Below are 17,160 nucleotides of genomic sequence, written 5' to 3'. Positions count from 1 at the left end.
TCTACTTTCGAAAAGAAATAGTTAATACAATATAAAAGTTTAAGGGTTTGTAATAGGTATATATATTGTAGTATTTATAAGTTATATGTAAGTTTACATAAGGTTATTTAAAACATTACCTAAAATGTAATATTCTTAAACGTAATTGCAAATAACAACTTTAAAATATACTTAACTTCACTTATTTAAGTTATAATTTTAAGTCCAAACTTTTAAAATTATGTAACTATTTAGGTTACAATTATAATCTTGGATTTGAAATGATGTGTATCATATTTATAATCTAAATTACACTATTGAAAAATCAATACAATCAATACAGATAGTTATCAAGTTATTATAACCATAGTTAATAGTGAGATTGGATGTTTTTTAAATGATATTTGATTAATTTGAATTTATTTTGCATTTTACTTTTGTTAAATAAAATTCCTAATTAAGTATAATATATTAAAGGATGTGATATAAAACATTGACAGTTTAAAATGCCAACAGTCAAAATATCGAAGAGTATAAAATATCGATCGTCGTTATATTTCTAAATCAAATGATAGATAGTTATTTTTAAATTAGAAATTTAGAATTTTATTTTTTGATAGCAAAAAAAAAATTGGGGTCTAATTAAATCATTTTTTAATGTGTAATAATAAAATAAAATAATTAATAAACAGGCGGTAAATAACTTATAAATTTAGTAATAATAATTATTTTATCACGGTGTTTCAAAGAAAATAAAGGATCTATGTCTTTATAAATATTTTTTATTTTTAGTTTTAATAAACGATTATTTAATATTTTTACCATAAATAAGAAATTAGTTACAATATATTTTGATTTTTCAATATTTATTTTTATAATAATAAACTTTTGTTTGTCGATCTTTCGTATTTTTCGATATTTTGACTGTCAACATTTTAATCTGTTGACATTTTGACTATCAGTGTTTCGACCGCCTGCCCTATTTTAACACACGTTTTTATATCTTACAACGTGTGAAATATCTATATTATTATTGTAAAAAGTATCTTTGAAATTTATGATTTTTGAATTCGAAATTTTAGTTTTTAGACAATAAATGTATAAATATTCAACTGTAGTATTATTGTATGATCGAGGGTACCTTTTAGAAAGTCATAAATGACTTGTCGTTTCATTGGATGACACATTTTCATTTTTATTTAGTAATAAAATAAATATTAACCTTCTTTTACTAACATTATCACTTATCAGTATTAAAACTATGTGTTACGAAATATATGAATGATTTAATTTAATTAATTTTTTTTTATTATAAATTGATTTATCACTCTTCTATATTTTGACTGATTATACTATTATATTATAATTTAGAGCAATAAATAATTACCAAATATTAATTAATTTCTAACTTGTAAATGTACCTAATGCTCAGTATCAGTTCTAATAAATAAAACTTCAAATCACTGAAATGACAAACTTGCTGAGTCCTATAAATCTGAAAGCCTTTAGATAAAATATTGAAAAATAATTTTTTTTTAATTAAAATAATGTTGAAAAACGATAAACGGAAAATATAAAATAATGTTTTAAAACAAAGGGTGTGGAAATCATCTTTCCTAGTTCCAACAGGACATTGTACAGTTATAAGATGTCGTAGAATAGTGGCGAGTGGCGACTTAGTCTATTTCGCGTGCGTAGACAAACCAACAATATACTTTTGCCGTAGAAACCTATTTTTTTAAAGTCATATCTATAACCGTTACACGTTTCGTACTCAGCTCCTAAATTTGACGAGTGATCTTTTTTAGTGGTGTTATGTAAAATCTAAGGATTTAAAATATTATTCAAGGACCTTTAAAACTTTAAATAAAGTAATATACACGGAAATTCGCAATATTCCCTGATAATAAATGTTAAAACGATTTATAATATACCTTTGTTATTATAATATATAAAAATAAAATTGTTGTTTTAGATTTTTGTGAAAAGGCTTTTTTTTTAATTTACAACCTGTTAAATGTTAATAGGTAAGGTTTGTGTGTTCAGTGAAAATATTAATATTATATTGTTTACCTATTGGGAGTTTTGATAACGGCTTATCGTTAATATTCGCATTATTGTGAAAGTAATTTATTTTTCATTTACATACTCAAGCTTTTTCTCTATTATAAATTATAATAATTGACTTAGCTGTTAATGAAAAATTAAGTTTACAAAAGTTGAAATTTTCCTACCCGTAGATATTATATTATATTTTATTACTAATAAATCTAAAATAATATTTTGCAACAGTAATCTTTCTACTTAATCATTTTTAATTAGTCTGTGTCCATTAGCACGATGAAAAAATAATTCTTCTTCTAGCTGCTCCGCAAATACAAATTGATATTTCTTCCGCCATTCATGTAACATAACATAGTATATTAAGTATTAACAGTAATTAAATGATTAAATTACGTACTAAACCTATGTATTATTGGATTATTATTATATTATTGTACCGAGTGAACATTTGTCGGATTACAGTTATGTAACACTCATATATACATATAGAAAAATATATACGGGGGTTATATTAAACCTATTAACGGACACAATAAGCTGTTAATATATATTTTATAATTAAGTTATTAAAATCGTCGTGCAGTTCTTTTCGTCGAACCCTTAAAAATCGATAAGTCTCGCAAGTCTGTGTAGTATATAGTCACTGCGTAAGCATATATAAAACTCAGACGTCGTATACAAGTGTGTATATAAGTGTACCCATCAAGAATTTTATTACGAAATTGAATTCCTTATTTATAACGTAAAAAAATAATTCAAACTCAGTACAAAACACTATTTTATGAACTTGAAAGCTATATGCATTCGCGCGACAAATCATAATTATATATTATACTTTATAATGTCTATTTTTACGCTTGCTGGTCGCCATAATAATTTATATGCTAAATTTGCAATACTTCAGTATGCAATTATAATATAATTAAACGTGTGGCGGGGCAAGTTAAGGTGAGCGTCGTCTTTCAGTGACCTGTCGTCGTATATCTGCAGCTGTTTTATTATTATAAAACTACATACGAGCACGATTCTTTTAAAACGTGAATAGGCTTACATCTAATGGCGAAGACCATATATCTACTATAATAATTAACTATTATTTTTTTTTCGAATGCCCATAGGACGCCGTTACACTGTGCCGCCAGCTGTAACAACCTAGCCATGGTCCGATTTCTGGTGGAGCACGGGGCGTGCATATTCGCCACCACGTTGTCAGACCAGGAGACGGCCGCCGAAAAATGCGAGGAGGACGAAGAGGGTTTCGACGGGTGTTCAGAGTTTCTTTATAGTGAGTTAAATGATGTCTTTGTTTTAATATTTAATTACTTGCCTTTATTGTAAATTCTTATTATCAACATCACGATTCACGACGCATTCTGCGTACGCCACTCAGCTTGAAAATAACAGAATATTTTTATCCAAATACAAAATATTTTATATCTTATTTACTTATTATATAACACACATTATATACATAATTGTATTACAGAACTCTCTAACAATAAAACACTATAATATTTATTAAACATTTACTAAAATGTTAATCGTACTAAATTCTGAAACGCTGTGTCGTGTCTACAGGTGTTCAAGAGAAGTTAGGCATAATGAACAACGGTGCAGTGTACGCGGTTTTTGGGTATGAAGCGCACAACCAAGATGAGTTAACTTTCGATGATGGCGATAGGATTGTCGTGCTACGGAAAGGCGACGACACTGAACGAGAATGGTGGTGGTCAAGGATTGACGACCGCGAAGGATACGTGCCACGGAATTTGCTTGGGGTGAGTTTTTCTTCTTCGTCGTCAACACGCACATATACATTAAAATATATAGGCTAACAAAATAATGATTATATACTTAATTTAAATAGGTAAATAATATAAAGTTATTTACAAAAGGTAATATGATTTAAATAAACTTAAAGTAAAATCATCAATTGCAAAAATAATAGAAAACAGTATTTATAACATATCAATTTGTTTAAGATTCATATAAATAATTGACAAAGTTTTATTTTTATAGTCAAATTTAAAGCCAATGGATAATAAAATATAAAACCCACTGTATTTCGAAACTTCTAAGTATATTATCCTCTATAATTTTTATAGTAAGTAATTTTGCTCTAAGATTACTTAAAACATAAAAAAAAAATGTAAAAACAATTTCGCGTGAATGCTTTTTATCTATGTTGCATTGTTGCGTGTGGATTTAAGTAAGAAAACGAATACTCCGCAGAAATTCTCATACAAATAGTTCTACTCTAAAAACATTCTAAATGCAAGTACTAACCTACGGCATTTTATTTTTATTTGTATCCATATAAGTTATTGTTCGTTCAATTACTTTATCATTACTGTATTACTGTATAAACATCGATTTTATAAAATCGATACGGTACATAATATTATGTTATGCATGTTTATGTTTGAACGCGAACAAAAAATGTCTGTTTATTTCTATTTTGGAAATAAAAAATAATAAATATTTAATTCATATTATCAATTCTATGAAAACATAAATTAATTATGATTGACACATTGTTAATTGATAGAGATTCGAATATCAAATCGATACTTACATTATGCAGATTAATGTTATCTGAATGTAAAAAATAGTATCAAATACATAAAACAACAAGCATTGTCAATTTGGATCTTATTCAAAGCTATATTACTGTAGCCCGTGAGGAGGGTGTGTGGAAACATCACGCGTTGTAATCTCACAACCTCGACACAATTGTCGCGTCGATATTAAAATGTCTAGCTGTATATTGATTTTAATTAAAAATGTTTAATGATTTTTGTTACACGCAATATTTTCACCGTTTGACACTATTGTAGTATATATATATATATATATAAATAATAAACATAATAAATTTTAAAGTTTTTTATAAAAACTTTCCACATGAATATAACTCACACAATCGTTTCCATAAATGAGCTTTCATAATATGTTATACATATATTGTACATAATTATACATTTATACCTGTCAAATATGATGGCAATACACAAGTATATTTTATTTCAAATTCAAAAGCAATTATATTTTATTAATATACATTAATATAATGCTGCCAATAAAGTTCTATTGCGCCAAAATATTCTCTTGATTTTGTTAGGAATACGTGTTTATTTTTTTAAATTTCTTCTCGAAAGTTTTTTTAATAACAATGTACGCTTGGCTCATTAGAACGCATTAATTTGTTTTATTTTTACTGTTTCAAAAATAGTTACTAAAAAAAAAGTCAACCCTCATCACTGCTATACATCCATGGCTCCCGTTGACGATTATTTACTTAGGATTTAAAAGATCATACCAAAACTAATAGATTTCTAAGTTTCAGATTTCTTGTTAATTGAGTTGTATTATTAGTTTTAGCTGATTTTTCTTCAAATTAATAGACTCCTCGGTAAAAAGAAATGATGCATATATCATCATTTTTATAGATGTTAAATAAACATTATATTGAAAATGTATACAAACGTAATTTTTTTAACTTCTCGTTAAAATTTCCGAAAAAAATAATAAAAAAAATTGTATATCTCCTGTAGCTTACTTGTATTATTTACACATACATCAATTAATATAGGTACATACATTATTACATGTTTTAAGTTATTATTATGTAAGAAAATCAGCTTGTGGTTTGTAACGTATTACAAAACGGACTCCCTAATATAGTCTGCAACGAACGTTTCTTTCGCACCACTGAACCCACCTTCACGTATAGTAATAACCGTGTGTATGCAACTGAATATTGTAGGTTAATTCGTGCGTGCATAGCGTATGTGTGTGTGTGTGTATGTGTGTGTGTCAGTTGTGGCCCCTGAGTTAGATCTTATGTTGTGTAGTGGGTGGAGGGAAAAGGTCTGCACAAAACTTTATTACAGGTTATCTTATGTTCCTAGGATTTATCACTAGCACGTGAATTGCGAAGAAGTTCACTCTCCTTATCCGATTTTATCATAAACATAACCGTTTACATAACATTATAATGTAGTTCTTTACGAATCTCTGAACCGCCCTATTAAGTCTCAACTCACTAATATTCCCAAATGTGTATAATAAAATAATTTTAAGTAACAAGAAGCAATGTTATGATTGGGTGTTTATTAGGTGGAGAGAATGCCCCATTTTTACTCCCCTATCTTAATCTGACAGTGACGTGTGCGTATGCATTATGTATGTACGGAATTGAATTTAAAGCATTTCTCGTGTACGTGGTAACCACCGGGACTGCCGTTATACGTACAAAAACTCTATATTATACGGTGTAATATACGAGCGTTTGTTGTTTTTCATTTTTCAGCTTTACCCGAGAGTGATCGGTGGCAAAAAATCGGAGACCGAATGACAATCCGCTTTGGTAGCAACAGCGATATCACCCGTCAAGAAGCTGATCGATTCTTGGGTCCCGCCAAAATCATATCATACAACGATATCATTCTTATTGTTTTAGACTTTCTCATATCTATAACGTTATTATCTATATTATTATTATTATTATTATTATTATGATTATTTTATATTTTTTTACATTTTCTTTTTGACTTATTGTTTTTTTTTTTTTTTTATCACACAGAAAACACATTAATTATTTATTTATTATTTCTATAATTATCATTATTAATATTATTTTGTTGTAATTTAAGACCAAAGTTTATTTATGCGTTTTGACCATGACAAATTTTATGAAAGCATTATCGCGATGTATATATCGTATAGTAATTTTATAATAATTTAGTTGACATAAAAAAAAAAATAACTTTAAATTTAAAATTCATATATATTCTTATTCAAACATTGAAAAGTTCACGTGCTCGAGTACGTGACATATATATTATATAATTTTGTATTTACGTTGAACGTGCATAAATTGTTTTTGAATGTTTTTTTTATTTATTTTATGTTTTCCTAAGTGTTTTCACGTTTATATGAGTACATTAAACTAAACATCATCGCATTTGTATCATATTATAGTATTTTGACTAAAATTTTTTTTTCTAAATATTGTGATGTATAAAAATAGCATAAAACGTATTTCTTTTCTTTGTTGTTTATCCAATATTATTGTTATTGAAATAAATTTTTATTATTATACGATCGAGTTACATTATCTATACAAGTATCACAATGCGTATAACAAGTAGCCGCGTATCAATAATAACAATATACAATTATTATTATGTGCGTTGCTATTATAACTAACAAGTAGGTAAGTAAAGTATGCGTATTTACGATACATTCAACGAAATAATTTATTTCATCTCGGTTCCCGTGCATATTTCTTTAAATATTTATTATTTACCAAAGAAAGTATAATGTGATATCTATATAAATATATTCGTGTTTTGATGTCAATAGAGAGGATTGTGTTTGGAATCATTCAGGCGCAACGTACTCGAAAGTTCAATGCAGTTGAGAAAAATAATAATAACAATAAAATGGACGACTTTAAACTCGCCGTTTTTACCGAAAAAAATCTTTGAACCTTTGATGATAATAAAAATTTCGAAAGGTATTTCATACATATTTTTAAGCTTCGCCAAATTTTACGGGGTCTCCGAAAATATAAAATAAAACATAAATTGGAATAATCAGGAGGAAAATAATTTCGCTTGTGAAATGTTAAACGTCTGCCAAAGTAATATACTATATAGACCGTAGTATAGGTATATCAACAATTTGCGCGTATGTGTATAATGTATGATGTAGAATACATACAAGTTATTCGGAACGCTACGCTACAAAATATGTGGAGATTGCAAACAATTTTAATATTATGTTGCACTTGCTGATTTTACAATGCAACAATCTGATGATCCTGTATAAAATAATGAGAAAAAACCTCGACCCAATATCATATACGTATCATATTTTCATCATCGATGACGACGACGACGACGAGCACATTGTCTACATGAAAAATCACGCGGCATCCGCCAGTGAAACAATATTGATATTATAAGTGCACTGCCGTGACGGTGGTGTTGGTGACGGTGTCGGTAAAGGGGTGTATGAGAAAAAAAATATCCCTATTAATTACTTTGGCATAGGCTGAGTGCAATTCCGTGTCGACATCATTAACATCGTAGTATTATTATATTATATCGGGTATTATTTTTATGTGTTCGATATATTGGGATAGAACGGGATGCGGCACGCATGAAGTGAACGACGCAATATAATGTTAATCTGACACGGTTAGGTTAGGCGCCGTATTGGAATTTGCGTATATATTGTAATCCATTGTATACATAACCTATATAATAATAATAATATATACTTCATTACATAATATCAGCTACACATGATAATCTATAATGGTCTATATTTTAACCGGCACTACAAAGAACATGCGTTAATTCACTGAGTAAATTGTCGTGTGCTCAAGTATGTAGAAAATAAAAATCGACACATTATTATGATAATGATGAATAATAATAATAGTCTTAATCATCATACCGTATTTTGTGTAACACACTCAAACCGTTTATAGTACAATTTTTCACAAAGAACATTGCACGAAAATGGAATCCTATTTCCTAAAACAACAAACCCATATAGAAAATGGGTTAAGGATTTGACATCCGTTTCAACAGGACGCACAGATATTTCCGGTGGTTGACAACTAAGCCAAAAAACCATTAAATTAAAGTTCCCTTTGAAGGGTACCGATATTAGTATTCTCTATTTCGGAGAGTTTTTAATTTATCACGAAACTGATTTCACAATCACTCGTTTCGACTAATCACTCGAATTTTTAAAAGATAAATTACACGCCTAAATCAAGTGTTGACGCTCTGAGATAATAACTAAATCGGTGTTGAAAATATATAGATGAAAAATTCATGGGACAATCGTTAAGTAATATCCGCATTATCTATTAGAAAAAAATGTCATATTGAGCTAGCCACTTTAGTACGAGGTATGTATATTATTATAGCCAATTATAGGTACCCAATACCTATATAAATAGGTCGAGTGCGAAAAAAACGATAAAGAGGTTTTCAACTTAACACAACTCGCGGTAGTTCATTAGTAGTTTGGTCGTTAAAAATAATCCATGCCATACATACAAAAAATATATTTTTTTGTATATTATTACTATATTCAAGTCCCGGCGTTTCCTTCATAATTATAACTGTTTAAACTATATAGCTCGTAGCTAATGAAAATACACATCCTAAGAATACTATATAAATATACATAAACCTTCCACATTTCCACATTATTAAACATAACAAATAGGTATTTGACTTTGTAAAACATTAAAAAACTCATATGAATTTCGAAATTTGGTTATTTTTTCTTCTGAAAAAATATGATGTCTTATATCTTGTCTCAAAATTTTACTCCATTTATTGATTACGAAAAAACGACGGCGATTACTTACTGAAGTACTACATAACAACATCATATTAAGCTGATTTATTGTATATACTTGTTTATATTATTTTTTTTTATTTTAAAAATTACGCGTAAGACGATGATGATGACGATGAAAAAGTATACAGTAGGTTAGTTTTTTAAATGTATATTAATTGTTATAATATATTTGTAAGTACGTGGTAGGATGTTGCACGAGTTAAGAAGTTAATTAGTTTTTATGGGTATAACGATAACTATATCTATACAACATAATACCAACCCTTAAATTATAATTTCTCATTTTTTTTTTTATTTCACTTGCATTTCTATCAAGTTTCAACTTCATTTTTGGTTTTAAATTTCATAATCGTTATGTTTAACTCTTAAACCTATAATATTCTATATACAAGATAAAACTAGTGAACATTTGTGTGGGTCTACCTCGTGTATAGGTACTCCGAAATAAGTTTGAAATTAGTGATAATATTGATTATAAATACTATAAAAATGCCGTTCACTTAAATAAAAAATAAAATAAACTGGATGCGAATGTTTTTCAGGATTACTTATAGAAAAAACTTCTAACAAGTAAATATATGTGCTTAGCCATTTAATAGATAACTTCAATGTATGTGTTAAAAGTTAAACTCAATGATAAATCATTGTATACCTTTAAAAAATGATCCTGAGTGAAAGATACTGGTGCATCTAAGCTTAAACTTACTATAAATTTATTGAAATATTTATTGTATAATATATCGCATTATATTAATTATAATAATGGAAAGTGGCGATGTACAATCAATATTATTTTTAAAATTAAAACAAAATAACTAAAATTTCCCGAAAAAAAGAACGAGATATTCTTGATTAAAATATCCTATTTAGTCGAAATTCGAACTCCATACATTTATAAAAAAAAAAAAAATCATAACTCTAATAATGTATTTTCAATATTTTTAAACTACTATAATGACTACTTACAAAACGAAACTTTGTGTTAAATTATTAATCTTTTTTACTGGGTAATAAAAATATTAATACCAAACACGAATTGAAAAAAAAATATGTGAAACATAATAAACATTTACTGTCTAAAAATACTTGTATAAATAGTAGGTAAAAAATTATAAATCTCTGTGATTGATTATATATATTTTATTTACATAAATTACATAAAAAAGAAGTATTGATTTTGTCAAAAACAGCTGTTACGTAAATATTTCTATTTTCTCGTTATTAGTTAGATAATTAAAGTTACAACATATTTTTTTTTTATAATGTTTGATATCATTCACTTTTAATCATACGTGTCGAAGTATTCTTAATTTATTTTACTAATTCATTGATTTGGAAGTCTTTTGATTTATATTATGTTCTTTCCATTTAAAAGGTTTTAACTTAATGTTGTGTTTTTCCAATTTTTTAACCAATATTTTCATAATTTTGTTTAGTATTCCAGTTCCAATTTTTATAAATTCAAGTATCAATAATTTAAAAAAAACGTTAAACATTAAACCAATTTAACAAATATTTTATAAAATATTGATTACTACATATTTATTCAACCAGAATAACTTGCACCTAACTGAAATTAATTTAATCTTTTTCTCTTTTACTTTTCAAATTAGACTTATAAACTGTTCATCTCAGAATTTTTAATTTAATGTTTTACAGTGTATCACGAAAATTATACAATTGACATTAGTCTTATGTTGAACTTAAGTGAACAATCATCTTAAGGTTACGATTAAATTGAACTTTTTGAATTCTAATATGTTCCTGTAACTTTTGTAGCTAAATTATATTCTAAATTGTTTTAATTTTGTTTGAAACTTTGACATCAATTCAAAGTGTATTAACTTTTTCAACTTTCTGATAAAATTAATCTTCTTCTAATTCACAGTTGCACTTGTTTGATGTTTTCATTAATGGAAGAGAACAATATGTATTTGCAAAACAACTATGATACATTTTTGCTGAAGGTTTTTTGTTTATCCATTTTTCTGACACATTATGGATCTTTTTTTAATCTATATGTCAACAAAAATATTTTTTAGAAGTATATTCTGTTATTTTACAAATAACAAGATAGCAAGGAGGTACCAATCGATAATATTTTATTAACACTAAGTTTTTTTCACGTTTGGAAATGTCTATATAGTTATTTTATGTTGATTTGTTTTTCTCATCAGTTTTAAATTTGGGTTTTTGTCAATATTTCATTCATCAATTGTGTATTATTTTATTACAAACTTAAAATAATATCAAGAATTACGTATATATGTTAAATAATATTATATCTATACTTAATTAAAATTATTTATTTATAAATCATAATTGAATTAGAAATGAAAGCTCTCTAATTATTTTGTTCTCAGTTATTTTGAATAATATATTATGCGTATTTGATATCTGTCGTGCTAATAATATGCCGAAATGCCCCAAATACCATCTTCTCTTATTAGTTGATTTGTTGTTCAAGATTATATTTGACCGTATTTCTTTTAATCATTTTTTTCAGATTAATTAGATATAAAAATGTTAAGCAGCTTAGTAACAATATATATATATATGTTTTTTTGAATTTTAAATATTTTTTTTTTTGCATACTTAAAATTTTTCATGCATATTTCATAATTATCTTCGTGTATTGTATATTTTGCTCTTATAATTTCTAAAACCAAATTTTTTATGACACTTAGAGAAAATGCATAGGCGATAGAGTTGTAGCCAAATTGCCTATTGAGAACGCCGTATTAAAATAATTGTATTATCGTATTTCCATAAAAAATGTAATGAATATCCAACAAACAGTGAGATCAATTAACCGAATCTATAATATGCAATATGTTACACTCAAGTTGGATGTTATAAACCTATGTAGATATAAATATTAACCACTTGTGAATATTTCCGGTCGTAGTATAGTACTATAATATATAATAATAATAAGCACATCATTTAAAATGAGAAAATAACATTACGTGCCTAACTATTATACTGCATCCTATTATTTAGTAATATTATACTTATACTTTATAAATATATATTCGTGATGATTCGGTGTCATAAATATTTTAACCGTTTTTATTGAAAGAATACTAAAAACTAACGACTGGAAGATATTCCGTTAGACGACACATATCTACATTATAACATTATCATTATTATTGTATGTGTAAACTCAGAGTACAGTCACCAATCACTTATATTATTGGATATGGCTGCAGTAGATATTTTAGAGCATTAATTTATTATAATAATATAATATTATATTGGATTCTGTGTTTTGCCGTAGTTCATAGTAACTACGGATATACAATATAATAATAATAATTAAATAAGTTACAATTCTGTAATACTAATTGAGAATCTAAAAAGGCAATTAAAGTATTTTTTAATTAAAAAATGTATCCATTGATAATGCCTTATATCGCACTTCTAAATAATATCTTTATGACAATTTATGTAATATAATAATAATAAAGTTGTCGGTATTGTCTTAAATTTAAAAATAGTGTTTATCTACTTTGATCATAATATCTTATTAAGAAACCTAGAAAACTTTGGAATTAGTTGAATTTTGTCCAATTTATTAAAATGTTAAAAATGTCCCCTTTAAAATGCATACTCAATAACCCAAGACTCTATTCAACAACTTATTTATATTATGAATATAATGTTTTGAATAATAATTAGATTGTGAATGTAAATCCTGTTTGTGCGGTTTTATTGAAACAAAGAAATACAATTAATTTACCAATGAACGGTTATAAAACGCAATTAATTAAACATATTAATATTCTATTACTTATATCAAAGTTGGTTTTTAGTCAATTTTAGCCCTTGTTTTGTATTTATTCGTTTTTATAGACATAAATAAATGTGCATGATTATATTAATTTCAAGCAATTTTAAAATTCAACTTATCTTGTGCGCTTAACATAAATAATCTACAATTGTAATTCTCATTTATATATATTATTTTAATTTTTTTTTCTCTCTTTAAATGTTCCTTATTATAATATATCCTATTGTTCTTTTTATAAGCTAAATAATAAATACACCTACAGTTTTTTAAATGTGATTATTTGAGCTCTTATCTTCATGAAGCCTTAAAGCTTTGAGTATCACCCAACTTCTTCTTCTTCCTCTTATTATTCTTCTTGTTTGGCTATTACATGTCTTCCGGGTCCATTGTCGCAACAAAATATTACCTCAATTCCTCTCTGTCTTTAGCACCATCTTCTTTATTGGATATCATCCGACAAACGTTTTAATTTAATGTATATCAATAATTTATGTATTGGCGTATTGCTTATTTGATTATATAAATCGTTATTCCAATCAATACATATTTATCAGCGCACACTCATCCTCTTTTATACCACTTTAAAACGTATTGTACAGATGACGATGGTTTATTTGTCAATACTCTATAGTATACGTAGTGACTAGTCATCGTCTAATACAAATACGGGCGGGAAAAATAAAAATAAAATAGGTACAAAATAATAATAGTGCAATCCGTAAATGTTATATATTATGTGTCGGTCCGGCTCTACATTATAACGAAGAATCCAAATATATTATATTATTATGTATTGCTAGGTTTGTCGAACAATGGGACACCAAGTTCAGTGCACGAAACGTCCGTCATTGTTTATCTTGGACGTTTCGCCGAACAGTTCTTTCCCATCAATAATATTTTTTTCCATTTAATATTTTTTGAAATATTTGTATTTTTCTAAATCCCTATCGTATTATGTCGGAGGTCCAGAATATTATTTAGATTTATAGTAAATGTTTGGTTTATGTAATACTAAAATAATATTGTTATGTATACGCGTGTTACCTGCACGGTTAGTACCTATACCGAATTAAATATTATCTATAACCACCGGTAGTAGGGACGTTAAAACGCTTGTATTACATGCTTATAACTTGCCGATAGTGATGTAGCGTATGCGGTATGTCTATTGGGCATTGTTCTAACATAATATACATAAACACGTTGTGTACTACAGGTAGCGCGTAGACAATAACTCACGTACATTATGCGTTGTCTAGAGTGGATGTACACTCGTGTAGTCGTGTCTATATTATTATCGTGTATATGTGGCAAGGCGCTAAGGTGGAAAAATAAACGAAAACGTATACGTTCATCGGGTATATTATGAACTACGAAATGATAAACGAATTTCCGTGCAAATCGATTTATGAATTTCATTGCATAAACCAATTATTTTATTCATTTTATCGTATATAGAGTTTGTTGCTTGTCCTTTATGCATATATTTGTATTTATACAGATACGTTGATATAATGATACTATTACAAATTATAATACTTATATTATTATATTATTATGTATAAATTCATGACGCGAACTACATACATACGCCTGTCCTAAAACATCAACGTCTAGAGATGCTATGTCATTTTTTAAATTTCTAGTAAGATAATCGATGGTAAAAAAACCCGACTTTATGTAATAGAATATGTATTATAAATAAATAATAAATATTTATTTTTTTCCGATCGATCGACAATCGAATTTTATAAGTTATACAATTCGAGGGGTAAGTATTTCAATAACTATTTATTTTATATAAATAAATTATATTATGCAGTAGAACACTAAAATTAGAATGCACTAGCTTGGTTTTTAACGTACACAAAACCAACTTGGTACTAACTATTAATGAGTAATGACTATATTATATCATAAACCATAATATTATAACAATATAGTTTTTCGGGTTTTTATTTTTCTTTTCCGTATGACTTAGTTACAACTGCAGTTGTGTGGATACTGGATACCGAAGACTTCCTCAACACATCTTTTTCATAGCGACCAATAGTTTTAAACTCTTTTGATATATTTTTAAATAATATTATCTAAATAAACTATTAAAAATTTACTGAAAAATGCACGGAATAATTTCGCATACGAAACAACAAAATGTAGCGGTAACGCTTTTCAACTGACTAACTGATTTCAACCTTTGAACACGAACATGATTTGTAAATAAATTACGTATGAGTCCAATAACACAACTTCCATAAGTTTCATCATTTACTCAGTCAAATCAAGTTTTAGAATCTGAAACAACCGATACTTGTAGAAAACAAACTCCTTCGTGCTTATCTGTCTTGGTCTAATCGGCACATACCAGTGTTGACTTGCAATTCGATTGCTGCAACTAGTCTTCATTAATCGTATAAACTATCCTGTGATATACTCTTTTATGGTTCCCCATCACATTCCTGTCTGTTATCATAGTTTTGGGGCTAAAATGGTGACTTATATTGTCTTGTGTATATCAGTTTTTTATAATCGTTGTTTTTGTATAGGTAGGTCTGTACACACATCACGTCATATTTTACTTAACGATTTCCGAAATTTACCCTGCACTTTTTGTTTCTTTCGTGTAACTAATTTCATACAACTAGAAACAAATAAAATATTAATTCAGTTTGCGTGGAAAATAAATTCCCTATTAAACACTGCATTACTCAAATTTTTTTATCTGAATATACCAAGTGCAAGAAGATTACCTACCTCTGTTGTATTTTCAAAAAAAGCTGATCAAGAGCTCGTGTAAACCGACTTACTTGTGAACTGAGATAGGTATACTAAAACCGAAATACATCGAGCATTATATTGTATAATTAATTATTCATTTTTTTCCTGATTGGAGTTGGGTAATACTGTTAGTAGGTATGTAATATATCTATAAGTGATATTGTACGATAATTGGAAATTGGATTGTTTACAAGAGTTATTAAAAAAAATAAATAATAGGCAATAGATAAAAATCAAAAACATAAATTATCTCATGGATATCATTTAGAATAATGTGACAATTATTGCAAAAACGTAAAACTACCATTGAAAATGTAAACAAACATCATATCTGCTGAGATATGAGATAATAAACGAAAACTTGAGAAAATAATGTCTGTATAATTGTGTCTTAAATGTTTTTTTTTTTTTATAACAAGTCAGGTTTTTGAGTTTTTCCTTCATATTTATTTCTAATATTTTTTTTTAAGTATTATTTTAGAAATTCGAGGTATAGCATAAATATGATTTAATAATAGTTTATTAAAAATTCTGTATAAAATATTTCAAGTATTCGAAAACATGGTCTTCAGATGTATTTAAAAATTCCGAAAATCAGACTAAACTCTTAAATAACTCTATTATTAAAGAAAAGTGGGATGAAAGTCTTTGGAAATTACTTTGTAATAAATAGCTATGCATATAAAATAAAAATTAATAATTAAAAAATTCTGCACATTATTACATTATTGTATTAAAAATTCTAATAATGTGTAATTAATATTTAAAAGAACATAACATAATAATACTGTACAATAATTAAATTCACTTTTGTCTTTTGACAATTAAATAATATAACATATAATATGAGCAGTAGTATACTGTGTATGACTTTAGTCAGACTCGCGTTCCTGCGGAAGCACACGCACATTGCTAAGATTTCATTCCACGTATATCGTTTTCCGGAAAGACGGAGACACGCAATAAATAAACGTCTGTCACTTGTAATAATAGTTACACATTACATGTTATACGCATTCGTCCGGAAAACGCACGTACAACAATTTTCTTTGAGTACCTACCTATTCTCAGCGGACGTATACCTAACTTCACCTACCAACAACAGTACAGGACATGAAGAGTTGTTATATTTTTGAAAGATGAATTATATC

The 17,160-nt window shown here is 27.1% G+C and overlaps 1 protein-coding gene across 5 annotated transcripts in view; it reads left to right on the top strand.

The window, feature by feature from the left end:
- Positions 1-7,036, top strand: part of LOC113552644 (putative uncharacterized protein DDB_G0291608) — a 95,776-nt gene extending 88,740 nt beyond the window's left edge. For 2 of the 5 annotated variants that reach the window (XM_026955514.1, XM_026955508.1), the window contains exons 12-14: positions 3,162-3,328; positions 3,622-3,821; positions 6,356-7,028. In XM_026955514.1, coding sequence (XP_026811315.1) covers positions 3,162-3,328; positions 3,622-3,821; positions 6,356-6,400 — 412 coding nt within the window. In that variant the 3' untranslated portion in view covers positions 6,401-7,028. Of the gene's footprint in view, positions 1-3,161; positions 3,329-3,621; positions 3,822-6,355 lie in introns of all 5 variants that reach the window. The other 3 variants (XM_026955494.1, XM_026955500.1, XM_026955504.1) reach the window with 3 other exon arrangements.
- The last annotated feature ends 10,124 nt before the right edge of the window (positions 7,037-17,160 follow it).

This window comes from Rhopalosiphum maidis, chromosome 1, assembly GCF_003676215.2.
Source record: "Rhopalosiphum maidis isolate BTI-1 chromosome 1, ASM367621v3, whole genome shotgun sequence".
Classification (NCBI taxonomy): Eukaryota; Metazoa; Arthropoda; class Insecta; order Hemiptera; family Aphididae; genus Rhopalosiphum; species Rhopalosiphum maidis.
Note: the sequence above shows the minus strand (reverse complement) of the source record. Positions and strands in the feature narration are given on the sequence as shown.